Source organism: Urocampus carinirostris, chromosome 3 (assembly GCF_059441175.1).
Source record: "Urocampus carinirostris isolate Australia breed hairy pipefish chromosome 3, RoL_Ucar_1.0, whole genome shotgun sequence".
Taxonomy (NCBI): domain Eukaryota; kingdom Metazoa; phylum Chordata; class Actinopteri; order Syngnathiformes; family Syngnathidae; genus Urocampus; species Urocampus carinirostris.
The window spans coordinates 7848782-7875821 of record NC_142351.1 but is presented as its reverse complement, the minus strand read 5'-3'; the positions used below and the strand labels follow the sequence as shown (position 1 = coordinate 7875821).

The 27040-nt window shown below is 41.2% G+C and overlaps 1 protein-coding gene across 3 annotated transcripts in view; it reads right to left on the bottom strand.

Moving 5' to 3' along the window:
* Nucleotides 1–12810: 12810 nt before the first annotated feature.
* Nucleotides 12811–27040, bottom strand: part of LOC148368498 (neuropilin-2-like) — a 167376-nt gene continuing 153146 nt past the window's right edge. Inside the window, exons 17-18 of one of the 3 annotated variants that reach the window (XM_088330522.1) lie at nt 14540–14602; nt 12811–13634 (exon numbers count right to left, since the gene is read on the bottom strand). In XM_088330522.1, the coding sequence (XP_088186648.1) occupies nt 13345–13634; nt 14540–14602 (353 nt within the window). In that variant the 3' untranslated portion in view covers nt 12811–13344. Of the gene's footprint in view, nt 13635–14539; nt 14606–20846; nt 22159–27040 lie in introns of those variants that run through there. The other 2 variants (XM_088330521.1, XM_088330523.1) reach the window with 2 other exon arrangements.

The window sequence follows — 27040 nt, the reverse complement described above, 5'->3', positions numbered from 1 at the left end:
TAGGGAAAGAGAAGGAGTCATTGCAAGCAGGGTTAGGCAGGGTTACTTGAACTGGATTACTTTCAATGACTTTTGGATTACTCCAATACCAAATATGCTCATAAAAGACAAAAGAAACTAAAGATGAATAAAATGACTCCATTTTGTGCAGGCTTGGGGAGTAACGGAACACAAAAATGATGCTGGCAAGCTGTTTGGATTGATTTTGATTTTGTTTCCGTCGCATTTGATGTTCGTTTTGCCGGAGATCAAAGAGATCAAAGCCAGGAGAGAAAGCTTACCACGTGTTGTGAGTCATCATTTGATTCATATTTAGTTTCTTCTCTCTTTTATTAGCATATTTGGTATTGGAGTCATCCAAAAGTCATTGAAAGTAATCCAGTTCAAGTAACCCTTCCCAACGAAATTGGACGTGGCACTCCAGTGTCACATTTAACAGTGAAGATAAAAGAAAACAAAGAAGATAAAGGAACAAATAGAATAGAATAGAATATACCTTTATTGTCATTGTGACAAAATGGGTTGAACATATTGTGACAACCAAGGTTACACATATTTACAAAGAGAGACAGTACACCTTCAAAGCTTTAATAATAATAATATAACTTTCATCCCAAACCGTGCCTGTGAAGGGTAGCAAAACGCTACTAGCAACACGCTCGCAACACAGTAAACGGGTCTGTTAGAAAAAACGTACGGTACTTTTCGAAATCACTTTCCCCCGCTAACCGTTTCACCGGATGCTAACGTTAGCATAGCGCTAAATCTCCTGCCCGCTGCTATCAATAAACAGCAGCTTGCACACCCCAACGGAGCTTTATCATCGACGGCGACTTTAATCGGGCATGTTTATGGACTGTACTTCCCAAATTCATTTAATATGTGGACTGAGCAAAACACTGGACTATGTGTAATGTAAGATCGAACATCAAACATTTCGGTTGTATCCACCAACTATGTTTGTCCCCCCCCAAAGGAAAACAAAGCCTACTTACAACAAAGACAGTTAGTTCTTTGCTCCTTTATCTCTTTGTTTCCTTATCCTCACTGGAAATGTGGAACTGGAGTCGTCCAATTTCGTTGTCACAGCATATCCCATGTTGTAACAATGACAATAAAGGCATATTCTATTCTATTCTATATAGACGTCACCCCACGCTCCCTTATTCAAAAACACGCTAGCAACACACTCGCAAAGTAAAGTTTACGCGCAGTAGCTCTGTTTCCCCTTTATCGGACTGCTCGATGGCTTTTAGCTTGAAAGCTGCGTCATGTGCCTTTCTTTTTGCAATTTGCATAATGAGGATATGTCTACGCTAATTTAATTTGTGCACAAGCTAAGAAGTTGCAGTCTTCCTCTGCGCATACATTCCACCGGTCTTAATCTTACCTTTTGTACTCTACAACGCTGGCGACCGTTAGAAAAATGACATAAATTGGCCGCATCACTGAATAAGCCGCGGGGTTGAAGGTTTGGGAAAAAAGTAGCGGCATATAGTCCAGAATTTACGGTAACCACTATTGTCCGCCGTGTCCACAAACAGGTCTGTCTGTTCCTCACCTTTACCGGTCGCCACTTCCCGTCACCCCGCGTTTGTTCCGCCCCTCCTTTTTCATTTGCCCGTGCAAAACATATCAGAATAAGTGTCTAAAATAAATACAAATAAATACATTACAAAAATATACAGTTGCAGATACATATTATACATGGTTATACATATTTACAAAGAAAGACGGTACACCGAGAGAGTTTTCAAAGCTTTAATAATAATAATATAACTTTCATCCCAAACGGTGCCCGTGACAGGGCAGTTAATGGGAGCAACACGCTCGCAACACAATAAACGGGTCTGGTAAAAAAACATACCGTACTTGTAAAAATCACGATGAACCGTCTTCATCTTCCTCCTTAGAACTGAAGCCATCAAAGTCGTCTTCCTCAGTGTCGGAAAGAAACTTTGTCATATGAAATCTGCGTCATGTGCCTTTCTTTTTGCAATTTGCATAATGAGGATATGTCTACGCTAATTTAATTCGTGCACAAGCTAAGAAGTTGCAGTCTTCCTCTGCGCATACATTCCACCGGTCTTAATCTTACCTTTTGTACTCGAGCGCCGCTGGCGGCCGTTAGAAAAATGACATCAATTGGCCGCATCACTGAATAAGCCGCAGGGTTGAAGGTTTGGGAAAAAAGTAGCGGCTTATAGTCCAGAATTTACGGTAGTTTCTTTTGTTTTTTAATCCAGTTAAAGTAACCCTACCCGACCCTGATTGCAAGGTACCGTATTTGGTTGGGGGTAGAAGCTGTTAGGGCGTCTGAGGCCAATATGCCAGCGACTTCAGAGCTTTGATGTAGGCGCTGTAAATGAGGGCCACCGGAGGTCCAGACTAATGGGAGTTCATGGGGAGATTAAAGGCTCAGTGTGGCAGAAATCGTATCTTTGTATGTGACAGCACGCGTTTGGGAGCAATTACTGCCGGTTATTTTCGGGGCGAATAAAAGTCAGAGTTTATTTTGAGAAAGTCTACAGGAAAGGGGATAAAATGCGGGACTGTTATCTTTTACGGCACTGGTGTCAATCAGGCGGCCCGCGGGCCAGATCGGGCCCGCTAAGGGACTGAATTCGGCCAGCGGGAAAACACTCAGAGAAGCGCAAGAGAAAAATGAGCTGCTGGTTGAAATATGTCAGCTTGATGTTGCCAAAGACAGGTGACTCGAACAAAGACACTGTACTTGTATTTCTTTCTCTCTCTCTCTCTCTCTCTCTCTCTCTCTCTCTCTCTCTCTCTCTCTCTCTCTCTCTCTCTCTCTCTCTCTCTTTCTCTCTCTCTCTCTCTCTCTCTCTCTCTGTGTCTCTCACCCCTTTTCTCCCACTCTCTGTCTCAGTTTCTTTCACTCTCTGTGTCTCTCTCTTTTTTTTCTTCCTTTGTTGCTCTTTGTCTCTTTCTCTCTCTGTGTCTTTTAACCTATTTTGCCCTAACTTCCTTTTTTCATTTTCTCTCTTTACTCTTTTATCTCTTCATGCCCTTCGCGCTTTCTCTTCTCTTTTCTCTCCTTCTGTCTTTCTATTTCTCTTTGGATTTCTTTCTTCCTCTCCCTTTCTTTTCCCCCTCTCTCACGGCTTTTTATCTTTTGTTTCTCACGCTCTCGCTCTTTTTCTTTATTTATCCCTCTCTTTTTCTCTCTTTCTCTCTCTCTCTTTCCACCCCTTTTCTCACACTCTCTGTCTTTGTCTCTTTCTCCCTCTGTGTCTTTTGAACCTCTTTTGCTCTAACTTCCTTTTTTCATTTTCTCTCTATCCTCTTTCTCTCTTCATACCCTTCGCGCTTTCTTTTCTCTTTTCTCTCCTTCTGTCTTTCTATTTCTCTTTGGATTTCTTTCTTCTTCTCCCTTTCTTATCCCCCTCTCTCACGACTTTTTATATTTTGTTTCTCACGCTCTCTCCCTGTGGCTCTTTTTCTTTCTTTATCCCTCTCTTTTTCTCTCTTTCTCTCTCTCTCTTTCCACCCCTTTTCTCCCACTCTCTGTCTTTGTCTCTTTCTCTCTCTGTGTCTTTTGAACCTCTTTTGCTCTAACTTCTTTTTTTCATTTTCTCTCTATTCTCTTTCTCTCTTCATACCCTTTGCGCTTTCTTTTCTCTTTTCTCTCCTTCTGTCTTTCTATTTCTCTTTGGATTTCTTTCTTCCTCTCCTTTTCCTTCCCCTCTCTCTCACGACTTTTCATCTCTTTTTTTTCTCATGCTCTCTCCCTCTCTCTCTTTTTCTTTTTTTGTCCCGCCCTCTCTCCTTTTCCCTCCCTCTTTCTCTTATTTCTTTATCTCTCTTTGTCTTTCTCGTTAATCTACTAGTCCGGCCCCCGACAGAATGTTTGTACTATCGTGTGGCCCCCGAGTTCAAATGAGTTCGACACCCCTGCTTTACAGCAATGGAACTGTTTTCAGTGGGTTGCGGGCAGAGGTCTGTAGTAACGAGTTACTTTTACTCCGTTACATTTACTCCGTTACATTTACTTAAGTAAGTTTTGGGACATTTAGTAATTCTGGGAGTATTTAAATCACTATAGCAGTGTCTGAAACTCATGACAAAAGGTTACCGGACACCCATTTTTAACAACTTGAAACACAATAAGAAGACTCATCGCAAAAAAAACAGTATTGTTGCAAAGTATTAAGGATTGATAATCAGAGTATATAACAGAAAAACACTTTAAATTTAAGTTTATTCTAAATCTACTTATAACATTCATTGCATATATGTTTTCCATCCGCCATCAGTATGTACCTGTATTTACTCATCTTCATTCATGCAATGTTTGCTACAAGCCACATAAACTCCTCTTTCCACGATGCTTTTAATGTATGTTTACGTTTTGTAGCGTCATAAATGTTGTTTAGCTTCTTTTGAATCTTTCTATGGGGCTGAAGTCTTGGCTTGATTCCTAACCACTTCTCCATTTTTCTTGTGTTCTCTGTCTACTTTGGAAAATGATATGCAAATGCACGACCTTATAACGCTCGGGAAAGTCCGGAAGCAGGAAGTTATTCGATGCAGGCTTCTGATTGGCTGCCGAGTATGCAAATTGCCAAACGAACCGAAATTTCCAAACCGATCGAAGATTTCAAAATCGGAATAAAGCAAATGTTTGATTTGAAAAAAAAATCTATCTTTTTTTCCCTTGACTATACTTTTACTTGAATATATTTCTGCTGAAGAAAGTGTACTCTTACTCCACTACATTAGGCAACATCGAAGCCGTTACTTTAATCCCCTCCAAAACGAACGAAGATTTCAAAATCGGAATAAAGCAAATGTTTGATTTGAAAAAAAAATCTATCTTTTTTTCCCTTGACTATACTTTTACTTGAATATATTTCTGCTAAAGAAAGTGTACTCTTACTCCACTACATTAGGCCACATAGAAGCCGTTACTTTAATCCCCTCCAAACCAAACGAAGATTTTAAAATCGGAATAAAGCAAACGTTTGATTTGAAGAAAAAAATCTATCTTTTTTTCCCTTGACTATACTTTTACTTGAATATATTTCTGCTGAAGAAAGTGTACTCTTACTCCACTACATTAGGCAACATCGAAGCCGTTACTTTAATCCCCTCCAAAACGAACGAAGATTTCAAAATCGGAATAAAGCAAATGTTTGATTTGAAAAAAAAATCTATCTTTTTTTCCCTTGACTATACTTTTACTTGAATATATTTCTGCTGAAGAAAGTGTACTCTTACTCCACCACATTAGGCAACATCGAAGCCGTTACTTTAATCCCCTCCAAACCGAACGAAGATTTCAAAATTGGAATAAAGCAAATGTTTGATTTGAAGAAAAAAAATCTTTCTTGTTTTTTTCTTTCCTTGACTATACTTTTACTTGATTAGATTTCTGCTGAAGAAAGAGTACTCTTACTCCACAACATTAGGTGACATTGAGGCTTTAATCCCCTCCACTTTCATACGTGTCTGTCTGTCTCTACTTAAAAACATTTGAAAAATGTATTTTATTTCTTTATCTAGATTTTACCCGTCACCCAAACATCCACAAGGTGGCACTTATCATCATTTGTGGTCTGTGCAGCCCTTTGAGACTCTTTGTGATTAAGGGCGTCGCATATAAACATGACGAGATTTTTGAGTTTTCCCTTGCCCTTATGTAAGTTTTAGATCAGGGGATGGTGTCAGAATAGTCTAGGGTTTGCTATAATTTGTGGTCTGTGCAGCCCTTTGAGACTCTTTGTGATTAAGGGCCAAACAAATACACATGACTTGACTTGAGGTTTAGAGTTTTTCCTTGCCCTCATGTAGGTCTTAGATCAGGGGATGCTGTCATAATAATCTGTGGTTTGCAATAATCTGTGGTCTGTGCAGCCCTTTGAGACTCTTTGTGATTAAGGGCGTCGCATATAAACATGGCGAGATTTTTGAGATTTCCCTTGCCCCTATGTAAGTTTTAGATCAGGGGATGGTTTCAGAATAGTCTAGGGTTTGCTATAATCTGTGGTCTGTGCAGCCCTTTGAGACTCTTTGTGATTAAGGGCGTCACAAATAAACAGGACTTGACTTGAGGTTTTGAGTTTTCCCTTGCCCTAATGTAGGTCTTAGATCAGGGGATGTTGTCATGATAGTCTGTAGTTTGCAATAATCAGTGGTCTGTGCAGCCCTTTGAGACTTTTTGTGATTAAGGGCCAAACAAATACACATGACTTGACTTGAGGTTTTGAGTTTTTCCTTGCCCTCATGTAGGTCTTAGATCAGGGGATGGTGTCATAATAATCTGTGGTTTGCAATAATCTGTGGTCTGTGCAGCCCTTTGAGACTCTTTGTGATTAAGGGCGTCGCATATAAACATGACGAGATTTTGGAGTTTTCCCTTGCCCTTATGTAAGTTTTAGATCAGGGGATGGTGTCATAATAGTCTGTAGTTTGGAATAATCTGTGGTCTGTGCAGCCCTTTGATACTCTTTGTGATTAAGGGCGTCACAAATAAACAGGACTTGACTTGAGGTTTTGAGTTTTTCCTTGCCCTCATGTAGGTCTTAGATCAGGGGATGGTGTAAAAATAGTCTGTAGATTGCAATAATCTGTGGTCTGTGCAGCCCTTTGAGACTCTTTGTGATTAAGGGCCAAACAAATGAACATGACTTGACTTGCTGGTCAGGTGAAAAACTTCTACTGACTCTCCTCTAAACTGCACGAGGGTGAATGGTGGGTCCTCAAGTCACACCAGTTGAGAACCAGTGTCTTACGGTACAAATCCTTTATTAAATAATCAGAACATGAAACAAAACAATAAAAAAGAGCATTTGTACAAAGACCTCTTGATAAGAACAACATCAACAGCAGCAGCAGTCCAAGCAGTCCAAGAGGAAGTCTCCTTCTCTGTTTGGTCCTCCGAGCTCAAGGGGGCGCTATTACGGTCACTCTCAGTCTCATGCGACCGGACCCAAAGGCAATCTGGATCCCAAAGGCTCCAAGGCACTTTGAAGAGAGTTTGTGGGGGGTCCAGAGATGTCCGTGAGTATGTGTATTCGTTTTTGGTATGTTGAAATACTCGGTGTATGTAGTCGTACTTCTTCGGAGTGTCATTAAGCTGAAATGTACACCTTAGAGATCTGAGTGTAGTAATCCTGTTTGTTTTCGCAGGGGCTGTAATCCTAAAACTGTAACAAAAAGTGGAAATACATGCATCGAAATACTACGTGAAGCTACTGTGATTCATTCCAATATGTTTTCCTCTTGTGCAGGGTTGGGTAGGGTTACTTTAACTGGATTACTTTCAATGACTTTTGGATGACTCCAATACCAAATATGCTAATAAAAGACAAAAGAAACTAAATATCAATAAAATGACTCCATTTTGTGCAGGCTTGGGGAGTAACGGAACACATGGAAGGGCAAAAATGATGTTTGGATTTATTTTCATTTTTTTTCTGTCGCATTTGATGTTCGTTTTGCCGGAGATCAAAGAGATCAAAGCCAGGAGAGAAAGCTTACCGTGTGTTGTGAGTCATCATTTGATTCATATTTAGTTTCTTTTGTCTTTTATTAGCATATTTGGTATTGGAGTCATCCAAAAGTCATTGAAAGTAATCCAGTTCAAGTGACCCTACCCAACGAAATTGGACATGGCACTCCAGTTTCACATTTAACAGTGAGGATAAAAGAAAACAAAGAAGATAAAGGAACAAATAAAATAGAATAGAATAGAATAGAGTAGAATAGAATAGAATAGATTAGAATATACCTTTATTGTCATTGTGACAAAATAGGTTGAACATATTGTGACAACCTGGGTTGGGTAGGGTTACTTTAACTTGATTACTTTCAATTACTTTTGGATTACTCCATTACCAAATATGCTAATAAAAGACAAAATAAACTAAATATGTATAAAATGATTCCATTTTGTGCAGGCTTGGGGAGTAACGGAATACATGGAACGGCAAAAATGATATTATTATTTTCATTTTGTTTCTGTCTCATTTGATGTTCGTTTTGCCGGAGATCAAAGAGATCAAAGCCAGGAGAGAACGCTTACCACGTGTTGTGAGTCATCATTTTATTCATATTTAGTTTCTTTTGTCTTTTATTAGCATATTTGGTATTGGAGTTATCCAAAAGTCATTTAAAGTAATCCAGTTCAAGTAACCCTACCCAACCCTGGTCGCATTTTATGTTAGTTTTGCCGGAGATCAAAGAGATGAAAGCCAGGAGAGAAAGCTTACCACGTGTTGTGAGTCATCATTTGATTCATATTTAGTTTATTTTGTCTTTTATTAGCATATTTGCTATTGGAGTCATCCAAAAGTCATTGAAAGTAATTCAGTTAAAGTAACCCTACCCAACCCTGCTCTTGTGTGAAGTACTACTAACACCCGACTGGTGACCGCATCGATTTCAAACAATTTTTTTGTAAATCGGATTAGACGTAAATCGAAATCCAGTAGAATGGTTACCATACTCAATTTAGTGATAGATTGCTGTGCCGGCTGGTTACAAATAATGTCATATGTAATACCAGGCTGCTACACGCATTGGTGCTACACCAGAGGTGGGCAATTATTTGAAGTGGCCGCATTTTTTCATCTATGAATAAATATACATGCAGAAATCTACATATTACAGTATATTTCTTATTTTTAGTAGATAAGTTTTAACAAAATTGTTTTGAAACACTCAAAATGAAAGAAAAATAATATGTTAGGTCCCTCTTTTAGGCACTAAATTTGATATTTCGTTGTGTAGAATTACTGTAGATGTATTACCTTAGTATCTTTAGAGTATTTTTGCAGTTGAATTTCTGTAATGATTTTGTAGTATTACTGCAGTTCTGTTTTTGTAGCATTTTTACCATGGAAGTTTTGTAGTATTTCATCTCATCTCATCTCATTAGCCATACCGCTTATCCTCATTAGGGTCGCGGGGGGGCTGGAGCCCATCCCAGCCATCTCCGGGCAGTGGGCAGGGGACACCCTGAACTGGTTGCCAGCCAATCGCAGGGCACACAGGGACAGACAACTCATTCGCTCATTCACACCTAGGGACAATTTGGACCGGCCAATTTACCTGAAATGCATGTTTTTGGAACGTGGGAGGAAACCGGAGTGCCCGGAGAACGCAAGCACGGGGAGAACATACAAACTCCGCACAGGAAGTCTGGAGCTGGATTTGAACCCACGACAGGTTCCCGTGACATGAACTGTGCCGCACAAGCGCTAACCACTGCGCCGCCGTGCTGCCTGTAGTATTTCAATATTAGTATTTTGTCGTATTTATGTAATCATTCTATAGTATTCTTTTAGTAAGTGTAAGTGTAATATTTTTGTAGTATTACTGTGGTTGTATTTTTGTAGTATTTAGTATATAGTATGAAATGAAATGATGTGCATTTCTCTAGCGCTTTTCAAGTCAATGACTTCCCAAAGCGCTTTACAGTGTGCTTCACATTTCCCAATAGCGGCCGTGCAGCCATGTAAGGCGCTAACCTGCTTATTGGGGGTATTAGGGGTTCAGTGTCTTACCCAAGGACACTTGGACATGTAACACGGACGAGCCGGGACTCGAACTGGGATCCCTTGATCCCGAGACCTACCTCCTGAGCTACTGCCGCCCCATAGTATATCTGTAGTAGTGTTTTTGTATCATAATCATAATTGTAGTGGTATTTTTTGTAATAATTCTTTAGAAGTATTTTTGAAGCTTGATTTTTTTTGTCCAGGACTTTGGGAACACCCTGAATTGAGATTGCCATGTCAGCCTTGCCTTTAAAATGAGAATGTCAGAATGTAAGTGTGTTCCTCCCAAATGTATATGTACAAGCCAGAATGCCGTGTCAGCAAAACCAACCTTGATACTCAGTCTTTTACCTGCAAGATATTTTCAAACCATGCTTTGTGACGGTTTCAAACGGCTTCAAACAAGTACAGTGGAACCCGGGTTTTCGAACGCCTCTCAGTAAGAACAAATCGGAGTCCGACAAAAAATTTCGAGAAGTTCTTGCTTCGCTGTTCGGTCAAAAAAATCGGAGTTCTAGCAGGGTGCGTTGCTGAGCGGCGTACGGGTGTTTTAGCCCCTTATTAAAAGTCAGTGCAGGCAACTACAGGTGAAAAAAGAAAAGTAGTGCGCACAACTATCGCATTTAAGAAAGAAATAATAGCAAAATATGAAGGACTTGTGCGAGTGTCTGCTCTTGCCTGCGCCTTCTGCTGACCACCACAAAGGTAAGAAATCCTATGCATAATTCTTTTCTTTATCCTTTCATTTTTATTTTCACACGTTCATGTTAGCGTCATCTTTCCTACGGAAGGTTACGATAACGCGAACGTACGATTAGCCTGGGTTAGCTTTATGTTTCCGTTAAACATTCAAGGTAAACATTCAGGGTGTTGGAACGGAGCCCAACATTCAAGGTGTTGGAACGCAGCCCCCTTTCTAATGAACCGCTCACCACTTGTTGTGGAGACCCGGGTGCTAAATGACTTGTAAACGACCTGATTTTTTTTATTTTTACACGTTCATGATTGCGTAATCTTTCATACGGAAGATCAAACATCAAACATTCCGGTTGTATCCACCAACTCTGTTTGTCCCCCCCCCGGAGGAAAACAAAGCCTACTTACAACAAAGTCAGTTAGTTCTTTGTTCCTTTATCTCTTTGTTTCCTCATCCTCGCTGTAAATGTGGACCTGGAGTCGTCCAATTCCGTTGTCACAGCATATCCCATGTTGTAACAATGACAATAAAGGCATACCTAAGACTTATAACATTGGTAAATTGGCGGCGCACTCTGTTGGCTGCGGCTGCATCGGCTCGCTACAACGGGTCAGGTGTAACGACATTTCGTTCTGTGTACATTGTTACAAAGAATGACAATACAAAGGAAATTATTATTATTATTATTCTATTCTATTCTATTCTATTACGTTAACGCGAATGTACGATTAGCCTGGGTTAGCTTCATGTTCACGTTAAGCATTCAAGGCAAACATTCAGGGTGTTGGAACGGATTAAAACGATTGACATTATTTTTAACGGGAAAAATGATTTCGGTGATCGAACAAATCGGTTTTCGAACAGGGTTCTGGAACCGATTACGGTCGGGAACCGAGGTTCCACTGTATCTAATAAACTAGCCTGTCAAATGTGGTTTATGAAGGTTGGTGTCCCCACTGATGGGATAGGTGGTTCCAACGATGGCTTCTCTGGTCCAAAGCGGGATTCTCAACATGGTGTCCCCTCAGCAGAGTCGCTTGAAAATTCCAGTTTAAGGCTTGACGTGCGGTCCAACCGTTGAGATGAGAATGTTCTGGTTGCGAGTCGGATTCTGGTCTTGGTTCGAGTTCCTTCCTTCACTGGCTCTCTCTGCTTCTTCTTTCATGTCCTCAGCAGCAATCCATAGGTTGCACTCGCCAACACTCCTTGACTTTTCTCCATGAAGTACAAAAAAAAAAAACTTCTCTCTGAAGAAAAAAATCTGACGAAAAATCACACTACGGGTAATCAGCACTTACATTCACGCCCCGCTTTCACAGCCATCACGAATTGGTCATGGGCAATGTTCCCTGGAATTTTCCTTACGGGTCTGAGCGTTCACACAAAGTCGGTGAGCAACGCTTGAAACGACAGTGAGCAACCGCAATCCCAAGTGTGGCGACTAAATCAATATCAAAACTTGACATCACGTTACATTTTACTGAGTTTCCGGCAATGCAAATTTTTTTTTCACTTTTGAATGAATTGACTCATGTACGATTGCAAAGGTTGCAGGCTCACAAACGTCATTTGTTTTTACAATTCTTTCACAAGATTTCAATTTTTTTTTTTTTTTTTCTGGTGTCTTTTGTCACATAATATTAACATTTTTGGGGGCTTATTTCGTCGGTTGCACGATACACAACTGTATTTAATCACATTTTTGAGTGGAAATGTTGGCAACAAGATTGACTTGGTATCATTGGAAATTAAAACATGCATTTCAGGTGAATTGGCCGGTCCAAATTGTCCCTAGGTGTGAATGAGCGAGTGAGTTGTCTGTCCCCGTGTGCCCTGCGATTGGCTGGCAACCAGTTCACGGTGTCCCCTGCCCACTGCCCGATGATTGCTGGGATAGGCTCCAGCACCCCGGCGACCCTACTGAGGATAAGCGGTGCAGCTAATGAGATGAGATGAGACAAACTTTTCTTCTTTTTCCGTGTTTTTTTTCTACTTTTTTTTTAAATTCCTTTAAAAAAAAATCTTATTGTGTTTTTTTTTCCTAGCTGTTACTTTTTTATTTTTGTTCTCTATTACCTTTTTTCCTTTGTTTCTTTCTTTTCTGGCTTTTTCTGATTTTTTTCCTTCATTTTTCTCTTCCTTTTGTTTCTTTTTTTCTCAGCTTTTCACTACTTTTTCATTTTGGTATTTTATTCTATTTTGTTGTATTCCCCCTTCCTTTAAGTCATTTTGTGCATCATTGTACATAATATTTAGTCGTATAGGGATGAAAGAAGCAAAAACAACCCGAAGAGCCGTTTAGGACCCGAAAGAGCCGGTTCCTTTTAGTGAGCCGAGCCGAAGAAGCCGGTTCTCGAAAAACTCTCCTGACTTGACTCAACTTGGTTCTACTTCGACATTGACTTCAAAATACAGTGTTTAGAACACAACGTCAGGGGAATTCTTGTATTTTTGCCTTCATGCACTGTAACTTTGACTTAATTCACTTCTTAATTAGCAATTTGGAGCCCTGATTTTTGTGAGCTGGCTAGTGCGCGGAAAAGCTCTGGGCAGTGCGCGATTGCGCGCACACGCAGCTTAGAGGGAACATTGCTCATGGGCCAGAAGAGAAACATTACACAGAAAGAGTGGATGCAGAAATATAAAGTTGATGCACGTCAGTGACTAAAAACACCAGGGCCAAGGTGTTCCCGGTAAGAAGCAAGAGTCTACAATGGAACAGAAACGTCAACAGGCCAGATTGGAGCAGCTGAGCTGAAGACCAACATCTTCACAAAAAGATGGCTTGCTAAGCACGTTCCTAACCTACCACTGTTTCTGACTCTTTCAAAACTAAAACTCTCACAAATCTATGACCATCATTTAGAAACAGTGTTCTTCTGGTGAGGCAGGAATTGAGAGTTGATATGTGTCGATATTGAGACATCCAAGGCGTTGGAAGGGACGGATCCATTGTTCTGACCATGGAGTTTTTCACATTGTTGTGCCATCTTCTCCAAAGAGGAGGAGAAGAGCTCTCTCGGACTTGTCCATGTGCTCAGGGTTCTGTCTCCGAGGCAAATGAAGACGCCGGAGGGAGTTTATTCCACAAAAAAACCATGCGCCTGTTCCTCTGTCCCCGTCCCTTCACGCTTCGGTGCAGCAACGCTGCTGGTTGAGTTTCACCTTGTGTTTGAGACCGTCGTACAGTTCGAAGTTGTAGTTCTCCAGCGTGGTGGAGGACCGGGAGGACAGGCCGCTGTAAGAACAGGTGCAGTAGAGGAGGAGGCCGGCGCAAACGGCTCCCAGCAGGACCCCGAGGGAACTCATGACGATGATGGTGACCAGGATGGGGTCCAAAGTGTACAGCCACCAGTTGTCCTTCTCCGAGGCCGGAGTCACTGGGGGCTCCGACGATGGCGATGCGGTGTTCCATTCTAGGAATCGCAAACCCAGAATGTCAAATGGGACAATTTTTCAAACATGAAAAAAATGGAGAGTCTAACAGTGTTCTGGTTTTCCCGCGTCCCTGCGCCCTGGACGCATAGTCTCAAATCAACGCAACGCAACTTTTTTAACACAAAATTGTCATTATTACCCGATTACTTTTATTTTTAACAAAGATTTACCGCACTCCAAACTTTTCGTCAGACAGATCCGCTATTGTTGTTTTGGTCTCGCGGTTCGAGTTTTCGTCCGCACGCCGATCTCAACTAACGAGATCTCTTTGCTTCGAGATGACGTCATTGTTTTGGTGCTTGTCGTCCATTTAAGGTGAAAATCAACACAAAATCGGTCATTTCTTCAGTGTCAGTAATAAGTCGAAACATAACGCAGAAAGTGATAACAACGGCAATCATTCCCGCACGAAAAAACGGCGGAGAAATTCTTCGGAAGACCGCGGAGGCAAGGAAAACACGTGTGTTGAAGCGAACGATTCGATGAAAGAAAATAAACAAAAGAATACTCCGAGCAAGAAAAGGACTTTTCTGCCAAAATGGACTCAATTATATTCCTGGTGACGCTATGAGGAGGATGATAATGGATCGGACCTTGAGAAGGCATTACAACTGTGGCGGAACAGCAAACCACAAAGAATATATGAACTGAAAAATCTGACGTGATAACTGATTCGTATTACCAATAAACTGTGATGATTAAAACTGAATGAATGTATAGATTTATATGATATATTTGTCGCCGATTTACAATTTCAACCTCGATAACACAAAATTTTGGGGAGCCATAGATCTCTGTTGGGACCCCTAGATTTTTCAGCATGCCAGTCCCCGGGACCCATCACTTTTTACAGCTAAAATTAAAACTGGTTTAATTGGCTTACCTCCGCCGAAGGGTGCTCTGCCTTTGTCCAGCCGCACATCTCCAAACTGATTGGGCGTCTGGACTGCTAGAAAGAAGCAGAATTCTGTTGCGTTTACTTCATTACAGACTTGCATAAGTAATGCACCTCTGAATCTTTAATCGTCCGTTTGATCATCAAAAGAGAACGCATACACTGATTCGGTTTGGGTTTCCAATATGTCTGCCTCACAGTCAATGTTCCCTCTAAGCTGCGTGTGTGCGTGATTGCGCACTGCCCAGAGCTTTTCCGCGCACAAGAAAATCGAGCCGGCTCACAAAAATCAGGGCTCAAAATTGCTCATTAAGAAGTGAATTAAGTCAAAGTTACAGTGCATTAAGGTAAAAATACACGGGTTCCCCTGACGCTCTGTTCTAAATGCGGTATTTTGAAGTCAAGGCCGAAGTTTAAGGAAGTTGAGTAAATTAAGTAGAATTTTTCGAGAACCGGCTTTTTTGGCTCGGCTCACTAAAAAGAACCGGCTCTTTTGGGTCCCAAACGGCTCTTCAGGTTGTTTTTGCTTTTTTAATCCCTACACGACCAAATATTATGTAAAATTGTCTACAAAATGACTTAAAGGAAGGGGAAATAGTACAAAAAAGAAAAAAATACCAAAATGAAAAAGGAGTGAAAAGCTGAGAAAAAAAGAAACAAAAGGAAGAGAGAAAAAAAAGGAAACATTTTGAAAAAGCCAGAAAAAAGAAAAGAAAGAAACAAAGGAAAAATATAAATAAAGAACAAAAATAAAAAAGTAACAGTTAGGAAAAAAAACACAATGAGATTTTTTTTTAAAGGAATTTAAAAAAAAAGTAGAAAAAAACAGTGAAAAAGAATAAAAAGTTTGTGTTGCATTCCAATAATTTCCAACGATACCAAGTCAATCTTGTTGCCAACATTGTACTTCCACTAAAAAAATGTAATTAAATACAGTTTTGTATCGTGCAACCGGCTCAATAAGCCCCCAAAAATGTTAGTATGATGCGACAAAAGATACCAGGAAATAAAAGAAATGGAAATCTTGTGAAAGAATTGTAAAAACAAATGACGTTTGTGAGCCTGCAACCTTTGCAACCGTACATGAGTCAATTCATTCAAAAGTGACAAATACCATTGAGAGCACTGAGCTTAAATAGAAGGGAAGCCAATCTGTCAAGAGCCTCAGCTGGATCCACACAGGCGGGGCCAATTGGACGCCGTGGCAACCGTGACAATATGTGCTATTTACATCATAGTCACTATTAGCCAATCACGTTACTGTCCTTAGATTCCCACACCCCTTAGGGCGGATCTGCTTTTTTAAATTAGGAATTTACTAAAAAGACGGGGATTGAGGGAAGACTTTTTAGAACGGTTTGGAGTTTCTCAATCCAAGGGCTGGGTCTTCTCCTGTTCTCCTTGCGACTTTGAAATCAATTGATGTCTTCTTAACCTATCGAGTGTCTTAGTTTTAAACGGAGCAGTGGTGAAACCACCCACCCACAAACAGGCTTTAAATCTACTTATACATTTATTGCATGTATATGACATGGCTGTTTTCCATCTGCCATTAATAGGTACTTTTATTGATTCATCTTCATTCATGCAATGTTTGCGTTGCGTCGTCTGCTACAAGCCACGTGAACTCCTCTTTCCACCATGCTTTTCATGTACGTTTACGTTTTGTAGCGTCATCAATTTGGTTCCCTTCTTTTGAATCTTTCTTCTGGGGCTGAGGTTTTGGCCTTATTCCTCAACACTTATCCATATTTCTTGTGTTCTCTGACCGTCTACTTTGGAAACGCACGACCCTATAACGCTCGGGAAAGTCCGGATGCACGAAGTTATTCGATGCAGGCTTCTGATTGGCTGCTGAGTATGCAAATTTCCCAACGAACCGAAATTCCAGAATTTCCAAACCGAACAAAGATTTCGAAATCGGAATAAAGCAAACGTTTGATTCGAGCAAAAATCTTTTGCTTTTTTTTTTTTTCTTGAAAAAGTTGTCGGCCACCCGGGCGGAGACGTTTTTTTTTTCTTTTTTCTTTTTTAATGGCGGTTTTGCTCGACTGAATTAGAAAATGAAGTTGTCTCAGCTGAGCATTACATTTCTTATTTGAAATGAGAGAAATAATAGAGGTACACCAGCTAAGCAAACATAGTCCAACAGAAGCCTACACCTAAATAGGGAAGTCGCAAATTGATGTTTAGTTTGTCATTTTGGTATGGAACTACTCCCGAAAACGGTCGGGTCTCAACAGAATCCGACATATAATCAGGGTTGGGTAGGGTTACTTGAACTGGATTACTTTCAATGACTTTTGAATGACTCCAATAGCAAATATGCTAATAAAAGACAAAAGAAACTAAATAGGAATCAAATGATGACTCACAACACGCGGTAAGCTTTCTATCCTGGCTTTGATCTCCGGCAAAACGAACATCAAATGCGTCAGAAACAAAATAAAAATAATAATATCATTTTTGCCCTTCCATGTATTCTGTTACTCCCCAAACCTGCACAAAATTGAGTCATTTGATTCCTATTTAGTTTCTTTTGTCTTTTATTAGCATATTTGGTATCGGAGTAATCCAAAAGTCATTGAAAGTAATCCAGTTAAAGTAACCCTACCCAACCCTGGTTGTCACAATATGTTCAACCCATTTTGTCACAATGACAATAAAGGTATATTCTATTCTATTCTATTCTATTTGTTCCTTTATCTTCTTTGTTTTCTTTTATCCTCATTGTTAAATGTGAAACTGGAGTGCCACGTCCAATTTTGTTGGGTAGGGTTACTTTAACTTGATTACTTTCAATGACTTTTGGATGACTCCAATACCAAATATGCTAATAAAGACAAAAGAAACTAAATAGGAATCAAATGATGACTCACAACACGTGGTAAGCTTTCTCTCCTGGCTTTGATCTCTTAGATCTCTGGCAAAACGAACATCAAATGCCACAGAACAAAAAATGAAAATCAATACAAAAATCATTTTTGCCCTTCCATGTGTTATGTTACTCCCAAAACCTGCACAAAATGGAGTCATTTTATTGATATTTAGTTTTTTTTGTCTTAGCATATTTGGTATTGGGAGTAATCCAAAAGTCATTGAAAGTAATCCAGTTAAAGTAACCCGACCCAACCCTGCATATAATGACATATAACATATAATAATCCGGAAATTGAACAGACAAGTTGAGCTAACAAGATTGATTTGTAGGCCCTTCCATTTTCTCTTTGTGTGTGTAATGCGACTTATATTTGTCCACAAAAAGTGAGAATTTGTTGCAAAGAGTAAAAAAATTGGTGTATCAGGAATGTGTTTTTAGCACTCTAATGCACAGTCGTCGAACAGGCGGCCCGCGGGCCGGATGAGGCCCGCTAAGGGTTGGAATCCGGCCCGTGAGACAACACTCAGAGAAGCGCACGATACACAACTGTATTTAAACACATTTTTAATGGAAGTACAATGTTGGCAACAAGATTGACTTGCTATCATTGGAAATGATTTGAATGCTACTTTTTTAATTCCTTTAAAAAAAAATCTCATTGTGTTTATTTTTTCCTAATTGTTACTTTTTTCTTGCTTTTTTTTTGTTCTATTACCCTTTTCCCTTTATTTGCTTCTTTCTTTTCTTCTTGCTTTATTCTGATTTTTTCCTTTTTTTCTCTTCCTTTTGTTTCTTTTTTCCTCAGCTTTTCACTACTTTTTCTTTTTGGTATTTTTTTTCTTTTTTTTTCTATTCCCCCTTCCTTTAAGTCATTTTGTGCACAATTTTACATGTTATTTGGTTGTGTAGGGATAGGAGAAGCAAAAACAACCTGAAGAGCCGTTTGGGACCCGAAAGAGCCGTTTTCATTTAGTGAGCCGAGCCGAAGAAGCCGGTTCTCGGAAAACTCTACTGACTTGACCCAACTTTGTTTTACTTTTTTCCTTAAATTTTCTTTTTTTTCTGGCTTTTCTCCAGAATTTTTTTCCTGCTCTGTTTTTCCCTTTCTCCAACCTTTTGTTTCTTCTCAGCTTTTCACTACTTTTTCATTATGGTATTTTTTTTTCTTTTTTGATATATTTACCCCCCTTCCTTTGTCATTTTGTGCATCCTTTTTACATATTATTTGGTCATGTAGGGATGAAAGAAGCAACTACAACCTGAAGAGCCGTTTGGGACCCGAAAGAGCCGGTTCTTCTTAGTTAGCCGAGCCGAAAAAGCCGGTTCTCGAAAAACTCTCCTTATTTTACTCAACTTCGTTCTACTTCGACATTGACTTCAAAATACCGCATTTAGAACACAGCGTCAGGGGAACCCTTGTAAATTTACCTTCATACACTGTAACTTTGACCGAATTCGCTTCTTAATTATCAATTTCGATCCCTGATTTTTGTGAGCCGGCTAGATTTTCTTATGCGCGGAAAAGCTTCGGGTAATGCGCAATTGCACGCAGCTTAGAGGGAACATCGGAGTCAAAATGTGCGTATGTCTTGAAAATTCCTGCAGCTGGCAGGCATACAAGAACGGGAGTAACTGCTTGGCAAGGCACACGTCTCCATCCGAAGGCATTATTTCAATTTTTTCCAGGGCGGCTGAGCTTGGCAGCGCGCAGCATTAATAAATGTTCTCCGTCCATTAACTAATTACAAAGTATTGGAGGCTCGGAGCGGAAAAATGTCAAGCCGGGTCCTCCGGTCCCTCCTCCGCCTGATTTAAAAGCACAGAATCAGCCAAAAAGCACTCTGGAGACAAAAAAATGCAGTGACTAAAAGCGCCACCTGCATGCGTGACGGTGTTTTAAAAAGGAATAGGAATCTTGCATCATGTTCTTGAGTGTGGAATACCTGACACGGAGAAACCGTAAGGGAATTTGTTGCACAGTGCGAAACATTTCTTTACATCCCGTAGAACAAGCGTAGAGAGTAGAGAAGCGCAAGAGAAAAACAAGCTGAAGGTTGAAATAGGTCAACTTGATGTTGCCAAAGAAAGGTGCCTCGAACAAAGACACTGTACTTGTATTTCTCTCTCTCTCTCTCTCTCTCTCTCTCTCTCTCTCTCTCTCTCTCTCTCTCTCTCTCTCTCTCTCTCGCTCTCTCCCTCTTTTCCACCCATTTATTCCCACTCTCTGTCTCTGTCTCTTTCACTCTCTGTGTCTCTCTTTTTCTCTTCCTTTGTTCATCTTAGTCTCTTTCTCTCTCTGTGTCTTTTCAACTTCTTTTGCTCTAACTTCCTTTTTTCCTTTTCTCTCTTTTTTCTTTCTCTCTTCATACCCTTCGCGCTTTCTTTTCTCTGCTTCTGTCTTTTTATTTCTCTTTGGATTTCTTTCTTCCTCTCCCTTTCTTTTCCCCCTCTCTCACAACTTTTTATCTTTTGTTTCTCACGCTCTCTCCCTCTCTCTCTTTTTCTTTCTTTGACCCGCCTGCCTCGAACAAAGACACTGTACTTGTATTCCTTTTCTCTCTCTCTCTCTCTCTCTCTCTCTCTCTCTCTCTCTCTCTCTCTCTCTCTCTCTCTCTCTCTCTCTCTCTCTCTCTCTCTCTCTCTCTCTCTCTCCCACTCTCTGTCTCTGTCTCTTTCACTCTCTGTATCTCTTTTTCTCTTCCTTTGTTGCTCTTTGTCTCTTTCTCTCTCTGTGTCTTTTTAACTTCTTTTCCTCTAACTTCCTTTTTTCCTTTACTCTCTTTTCTCTATCTCCTCCTACCCTTTGTGCTTTCTTTTCTCTTTTCTCTCCTTCTGTCTTTCTATTTCTCTTTGGATTTCTTTCTTCCTCTCCCTTTCTTTTCCCCCTCTCTCACGACTTTTTATCTTTTGTTTCTCACACACTCTCCCTCTCTCTCTTTTTCTTTCTTTGACCTGCCTGCCTCGAACAAAGACACTGTACTTGTATTCCTTCTCTCTCTCTCTCTCTCTCTGTCTCTCTCTCTCTCCCACTCACCCCCCCTCTTTTCGACCCCTTTTCTCACACTCTCTTTCTCTTTCACTCTCTGTGTCTCTCTTTTTCTCTTCCTTTGTTCATCTTAGTCTCTTTTTCTCTCTGTGTCTTTTTAACTTCTTTTGCTCTAACTTCCTTTTTCCTTTTCTCTCTTTTCTCTTTCTCTCTTCCTACCCTTTGCGCTTTCTTTTCTTTTCTCTCTCCTTCTGTCTTTTTATTTCTTTGGATTTCTTTCTTCCTCTCCCTTTCTTTTCCCCCTCTCCCACGACTTTTTATCTTTTGTTTCTCACGCTCTCTCCCTCTCTCTCTTTTTCTTTCTTTCTCCCACCCTCACTCCCTTTCCCTCCCTCTATCTCTTAATTCTTTATCTCTCTTTTTCTTTCTCTTTAATCTACTTGTTCAAGAATGTTTGTTCTATCCTGTAGTTTCTCTAGGACAGTGGTGTCGGACTCACTGATTTTTTTTGCTTCAATCTTAAAATATCCCTCATTACGTAGCAACTGATTCCATGGCACGTTTGGATTGGTGGGCACGAACATCAAGAAAAGGATGATGGTCTATTTACAGGCCGGGCATATTTTCCTACTTAAAACACCCACCAGTGAAATCGGCTCCGTGCGGATTTAATCCGGGCGACTCTAAAGATGCAGTGGGAACAACACACGTAGGTGGCGCAATATGTAAATGTGAGAGAGCTTTATTTTGAAAAACGCCCATAAAAACCAATCATGATCATGACTGCATCCATCACTGACTGATGTCTTGCCAGTAGCTTTTTCTTGTTTTTTATTAAATGTGCACATGCTTATAAGCATTCCTGGGGCGGCAGTAGCTCAGGAGGGAGATCGCAGTTCGAATCCCGGCTCCTCCCGTGTTACATGTCGAAGTGTCCTTGGGTAAGACACTGAACCCCAATTCCCCCAATTAAGCATGGCTGCTTGTGTTTTTTGCCAGGTGTCAGAATCAATATAATATAGTCCAAATAGCTCGCTGTTAGCTTCAAGGCTAAGGCTAGCCTGCTGTGATCATTTGGTGTACATAGGGCCGGGTATCTTGGCAGCTTACTGCATGCTTTTGCATGGCCGTTATTGGTGTGTGAGTGTGTGTGAATGGGTAAATGTGAAGCACATTGTAAAGCGCTTTGGGAAGTCTTCAAATCCAATTAAGAACAGTTCATTGAGACAGATTCTCCTGGTGTCTGAGTTTTAGCTGTCAGTTTGACAGCTCTGGTTTGCTCAACCCAGCGAAAGTCCAATCTGGGGACGGTTCCGAGAGGACAGTCCGGGCCCAGGGACAGGACGGCAAGCTGTTGAGATAAATAAGTCCTTCAGTCCTCCACTCCAGCCTGTCCCAACGCAAGGAAAGCAACCCTTCTGGTTCCTCTCGTCTTCCTGACGGCAAACGTTCAAAACCCGGTTCAGCAGAACGTACGGTGTCGATCCCGGCTGTCCAACCTCACTGTCAGCACCGGCTCCACCCCTGGGGCGGCCATGCTGGAGGACCAGTTTGAGTACTGGTAGCACTGCGAAGAACTGTGATAGGCCACCGACTGTTGGCTCTTCTGGGTGGCTAGGTGTCGTCTGCAGCAACAAAGGGCTCTGACCAAGATGGCCAGAGCCAGGACCAGAAGGGTGGCTCCGACAGCCATAATGTAATACCAGTGGATGGGGAAGGGAGGCACTGGAATACCTCCCCCTGATGGAAAAATACAGAATAATTGGCCGACAGGAAAAGAGAAGAACATGTACTGAAATTCTCGATTTTCGAATCCGTGCGTCTCAGCATGCATTGGCATGCTGGTTGAAACATAGCACATACCCAAAACAGAAGGCCAAGGGAAAATTCAAATGCATCCATGTGCAGAAATGCATCATTGGGTAGTGAAGGATTTTTGATTTGATTGCATTGACTATAAGGGATTTCATCTACCGTATTTTCCGCACTATAAGGCGCACCTAAAAGCCTTTCTTTTTTTTCAAAAGCTGACCATGCGCCTTATAATACAGTGCGCCTTATATAGGGATCAATATTAAGTCGCAAAGTCTTGCAACTAAGGCAGGCAGCCGCTGACTAGTTGCTGGGATTTCTATACCGGCGTTTCATTTCCTAACCAATGTGTCAATCATCATTTGAATCAGTCACTATTGGCTAAAGTTATTCGGAGGTAAAGGGGGCGGATCCTTTTGATCATTTACAGGCTCGCATAGGCTAAAAGGGTAAAACAAAGCCTGCGATTGGCCGAAAAAGATGAATGCGAATCGCACGTTGGGTTGCACTACGGCATAGAGAAAACCTTTTTTTACTATTCTGTATTTGTAAATATTTTACTCTCCTGGATTTACTACACTCACGGATATAAGAGGACCATGGTTGCACATTATTATTGAACACAACGACCTCAGTGAACTACTCCGGCTATATATTTTCCCAGTATCTTGTTTCAGAGTGATCTTGATGTTTCTGTGATGGGTCTTTTTTTAAATTAAACTCAATTCCAAGTGTTTATTGTGATATGCACAGTAAAGTTGCGAGCGAAAAAGAAAATAGAAACTAAGGAATGGTTGGCATTTCTTAAATCCCAAGACTTTAACCTTCCGAATGATATTTGGAACGATACATTTGAGTGACATCGTACAGACAATGTTTCCGTACATGTCTGAGACACGTATTTGCTTCTTTGCAAGCTTTCGGAATGTTAAGGGGGTAATAAGTTGGACTGAACTATCTGACTGTTTTGTCAATGTTCCCATTGTAGCGCCTTATAATCCGGTGCGCCTTATGTATGTCAAAAATAGGACCAAAAACTATTTTTTTGGGGGTGCGCCCTATAACCCGGTGCGCCTTATAGTGTGGAAAATACGGTAATACAAATTACATTTTGCTAAATGCAGTGGGGATTTTTCACAGGGATTCAGGGCTTGTGGTCAGTGTGGCCTGGACAAGAATGATGTTTACATGAAAACGAGAACAAGGACAAGAAGCTGACGCGCGAAAAGGAGCCGAGGTTTCTGATAAGCTTTCTGGTTTGTGAGCCCTTCAGACATGGCGGCGTCTTGTTTCGAGGAGGAGGTGACGTTGGCACCTGGCACGCCCACAGGAGGAGTTAGCTCGCCTTTGTAGCATTTTCATTTGACTTGCAAGGTCTCATAAAAACATTTGAAACAGCTTGCCGTTGCTTTACCTTTTCACAGCATTTGTTTCCAGTTAAATTGTTGTATGTTTCGCCTGGGAGGGCCTTTCATATTATATTCCTTGAAAACAGCTTCAGTCCATTGACAAACTAGGCAGACACTACTGTTTCGGATTTGGGTGAAAAAAAATACTCCAGTTCTCACTTCTCCTGGAAGCGGCGGCCCTCACACTCAACTTTCCTTTTTTTTATTTACAGTCACCATGTGGGAAATGGGGTAGGATAAAATTCTCAGAGAAAGCCAATGGAAAGGTGGCCAAAAGGCTACTGCCAGAATCTGGTAAAAGATTTTTATTTTATACTGTGGTCATTATTCCTGGCGGGCCACATATTATATATTTTATGACAGAGGCTGCGGGCCAGTAAAATTTTCATCATGGGCCGTAATTGGCCCCCGGGCCGGAGTTTGGACGTGCATGGGGTTGGCACCACCTGGCAATCGGGTGCTGCCAGTATTTGTTAATTTAATTGCCAGACTTAGCAGAAAAGCTTCAAACGCGTACACTGTTATGCCTTTGTCTTTCTTCTCATGCATCAGCCTAGACTTGCAGATTAAAGAGAAAGAAAAAGAGAGATAAAAAAATAAGAGAAAGAGGGAGGGAGAGGGAGAGAGGGCGGGACAAAGAAAGAAAAAGAGACGGAGGGAGACAGCTTGAGAAACGAAAAATAAAAAGACGTGAGAGAGGGAGAAAAGAAAGGGAGAGGAAGAAAGAAATCCAAAGAGAAATAGAAAGACAGAAGGAGAGAGAAAAGAAAAGAAAGCGCAAAGGGTAGGAAGAGAGAAAGGGAAAAGAGAGAAAAGGAAAAAAAGGAAGTTAGAGCAAAAGAGGTTAAAAGACACAGAGAGAGAAAGAGCAACAAAGAAGGAGAAAAATAGAAACACACAGAGTGAAAGAGACAGAAACAGAGTGGGAGAAAAGGGGTGAGAGAGAGAGAAAGAGAGAGAGAGAGAGAGAGAGACAGAGAGAGCGAGAGCGAGAGAAATTAATCCAAGTACAGTGTTTCTTGAGTTAACCTATTTCAACCTGCAGCTTGTTTTTCTCTTGCGCTTCTCTGAGTGTTGTCTTGCGGGCCGGATTCAATCCCTTAGCGGGCCTGATCTGGCCCGCGGGCCGCCTGGTTGACACCTGTGCTCTAGGTTATATCTATCAAAAGTGGTGTTTAAAATAAATGAAGACCAAATGCTCTCTTTGGCCACCAGAGGGCAGTAAATGGGTAAACGCTCTGATGCTTAGCATGTGGACTGAACAAGTTAGTACCAGAAAATAGACATTTACAACAGGGTGGCGCTCGGCTCAACACAGATTATATCTCAGCGCCCCCTGTTGGAGAGATGTGTAAATACAATGGTACCGAGTGGCCTCTAGTATTACCTAGGCCACTTCAGTACTAGTACCACACAATCTCACACAACCCTTTAAGAGTCAATGGACAATAAGCCACGCCCACAATAAGCCACGCCCACACTAAGCCACGCAGACTCAAAATAATTCTTCGGTGCAGGGCAAGGTGTTTCGTACTGGGTTTAGGTTCCGAGAGGGACCGGACCGTGGACAACGGGAGGACACGGTTGCTGATACCTGCTAGCGACCCGGTTGCATCGTTGTTGGGCGATCGCTAGCCCGACCCATGCCCGGATCCCCCTCCGTTTCGCTTCGTGTGACGAACGGACATGACGCAATTTTTAATTGAACTGATTTTGTCTTTATTGTCATTGATAGTATAGCAGTGTTCTGGTTTTCCCGCGTCCCTGCGTCCTAGACGCATCATTTTTGCTGGGGACGCATCGTGTCAAATCAACATGCATCCCCGGGACGCAACTTTTTGGACACAAAATTGTCATTTTTACCCGATTACTTTTTTTTTAACAAAGATTTACCGCACTCCAAACTTTTCGTGCGGCAGATCCGCCATTGTTGTTTTGGTCTCGCGGTTCGAGTTTTCGTCTGCACGGCGATCTCCAGTTCGAGTTGTGTCGGGAAAGTTCGTTTCTTTTTAGAGAACCGGCTTTTTCGGCTCAACTCATTCAAGAGAGCCGGCTCTCCAACGGCTCACTTGCTTTGATGCATTATATTACGAATGATGATGTTGTATAAAGAAGATAAGAAAAAATGGAAGTATAAAAGGAGAAAATGAGGGTGAACCCTTTTAATCAGTATACAGGGGAACCTCGGTTTTCGAACGCCTCTCAGTTCGAACAAATCGGAGTCCGAACAAAAAAATTTAAGAAATTCTTGCTTCGTTGTTCGAACAAAAATCGGAGTTCGAACGCCGGGGTGGATGTTTCACATCATATTTTTTTACTCCTTTTAATTTTCTCAGATGCAATTGCACCTCCAATACACTAGGGGACGTCCGCTTAGCTAGCTTCGGCTCTTTTTCCACGATAGACCCCTTCATCACGCCGGCACAAGAATTCTTCAGGGCAAGGAGTTGATTCCTTGAATAAACGCATTTTTGTGCGCTAAAACCCATGTCCATAGGATAGAAGTAATCCATAGTGTAGTTGTCAAAACGGGAATAAAAAACACCGAAGATAGGAGCAGACAATAAAACAATAGGGCAGCTGCTGGAAAAGGCAGCCGCTCGTGGCAGCGCCGCTTTGATATGTTCTTTTTACTCTTTTTAATTTTCTCAGGTGCAATTGCACCTGCAATACACTAGGGGGCATCCGAGATGAAACAAATGAGTAGCAAATGGGCCGAGTTACAGAATTTCGTCGAACTCCACCACCCCGATGAAGCTGCAGCCACCAGAGTCATCGATGACTTTAACGACACTGTCATGTACCGCTTCCGAAAAGTGCTAAAAAGAAGTCAGAAGCAAGTGTCATTGGATAGATATTTGAAGAGAAAAGAACACCCGTAGCATAGAGATTTGATCGTGCTAGCACCCCTCAGACAGAAGAGCGCCCCCAAGTCTTTATGGAAGGGGACTCTCCTTCCAAACAATCATTTTCCTTCCTCCTCCATCCCTCCCACCGTCCATCTGCGCCTTCTGCTGACCACCACAAAGGTAAAAAAATCCTATTCATAATTCTTTTCTTTATCCGTTTTTTAATTTCTACACGTTCATGTTAGCGTCATCTTTCGTATGGAAGATTACGATAACGCGAACATACGATTAGCCTGGGTTACATTTATGTTATTTGTGTCTTAAAGGTAAACAAAGGTAAACATTTAGGGTGTTGGAACGGATTAAAACGATTTACATTATTTGTAATGGGAAAAATGATTTCGGTGTTCGAACAAATCGCTTTTCGAACAGGGTTCTGGAACGGATTATGGTCGAGAACCGAGGTTCCACTGCATTACCAACAATAATTCAATGCAGAAAATGAATTGATAATTTGAATAAGAAAATGTATTTTTCTACTTAATTCTATTT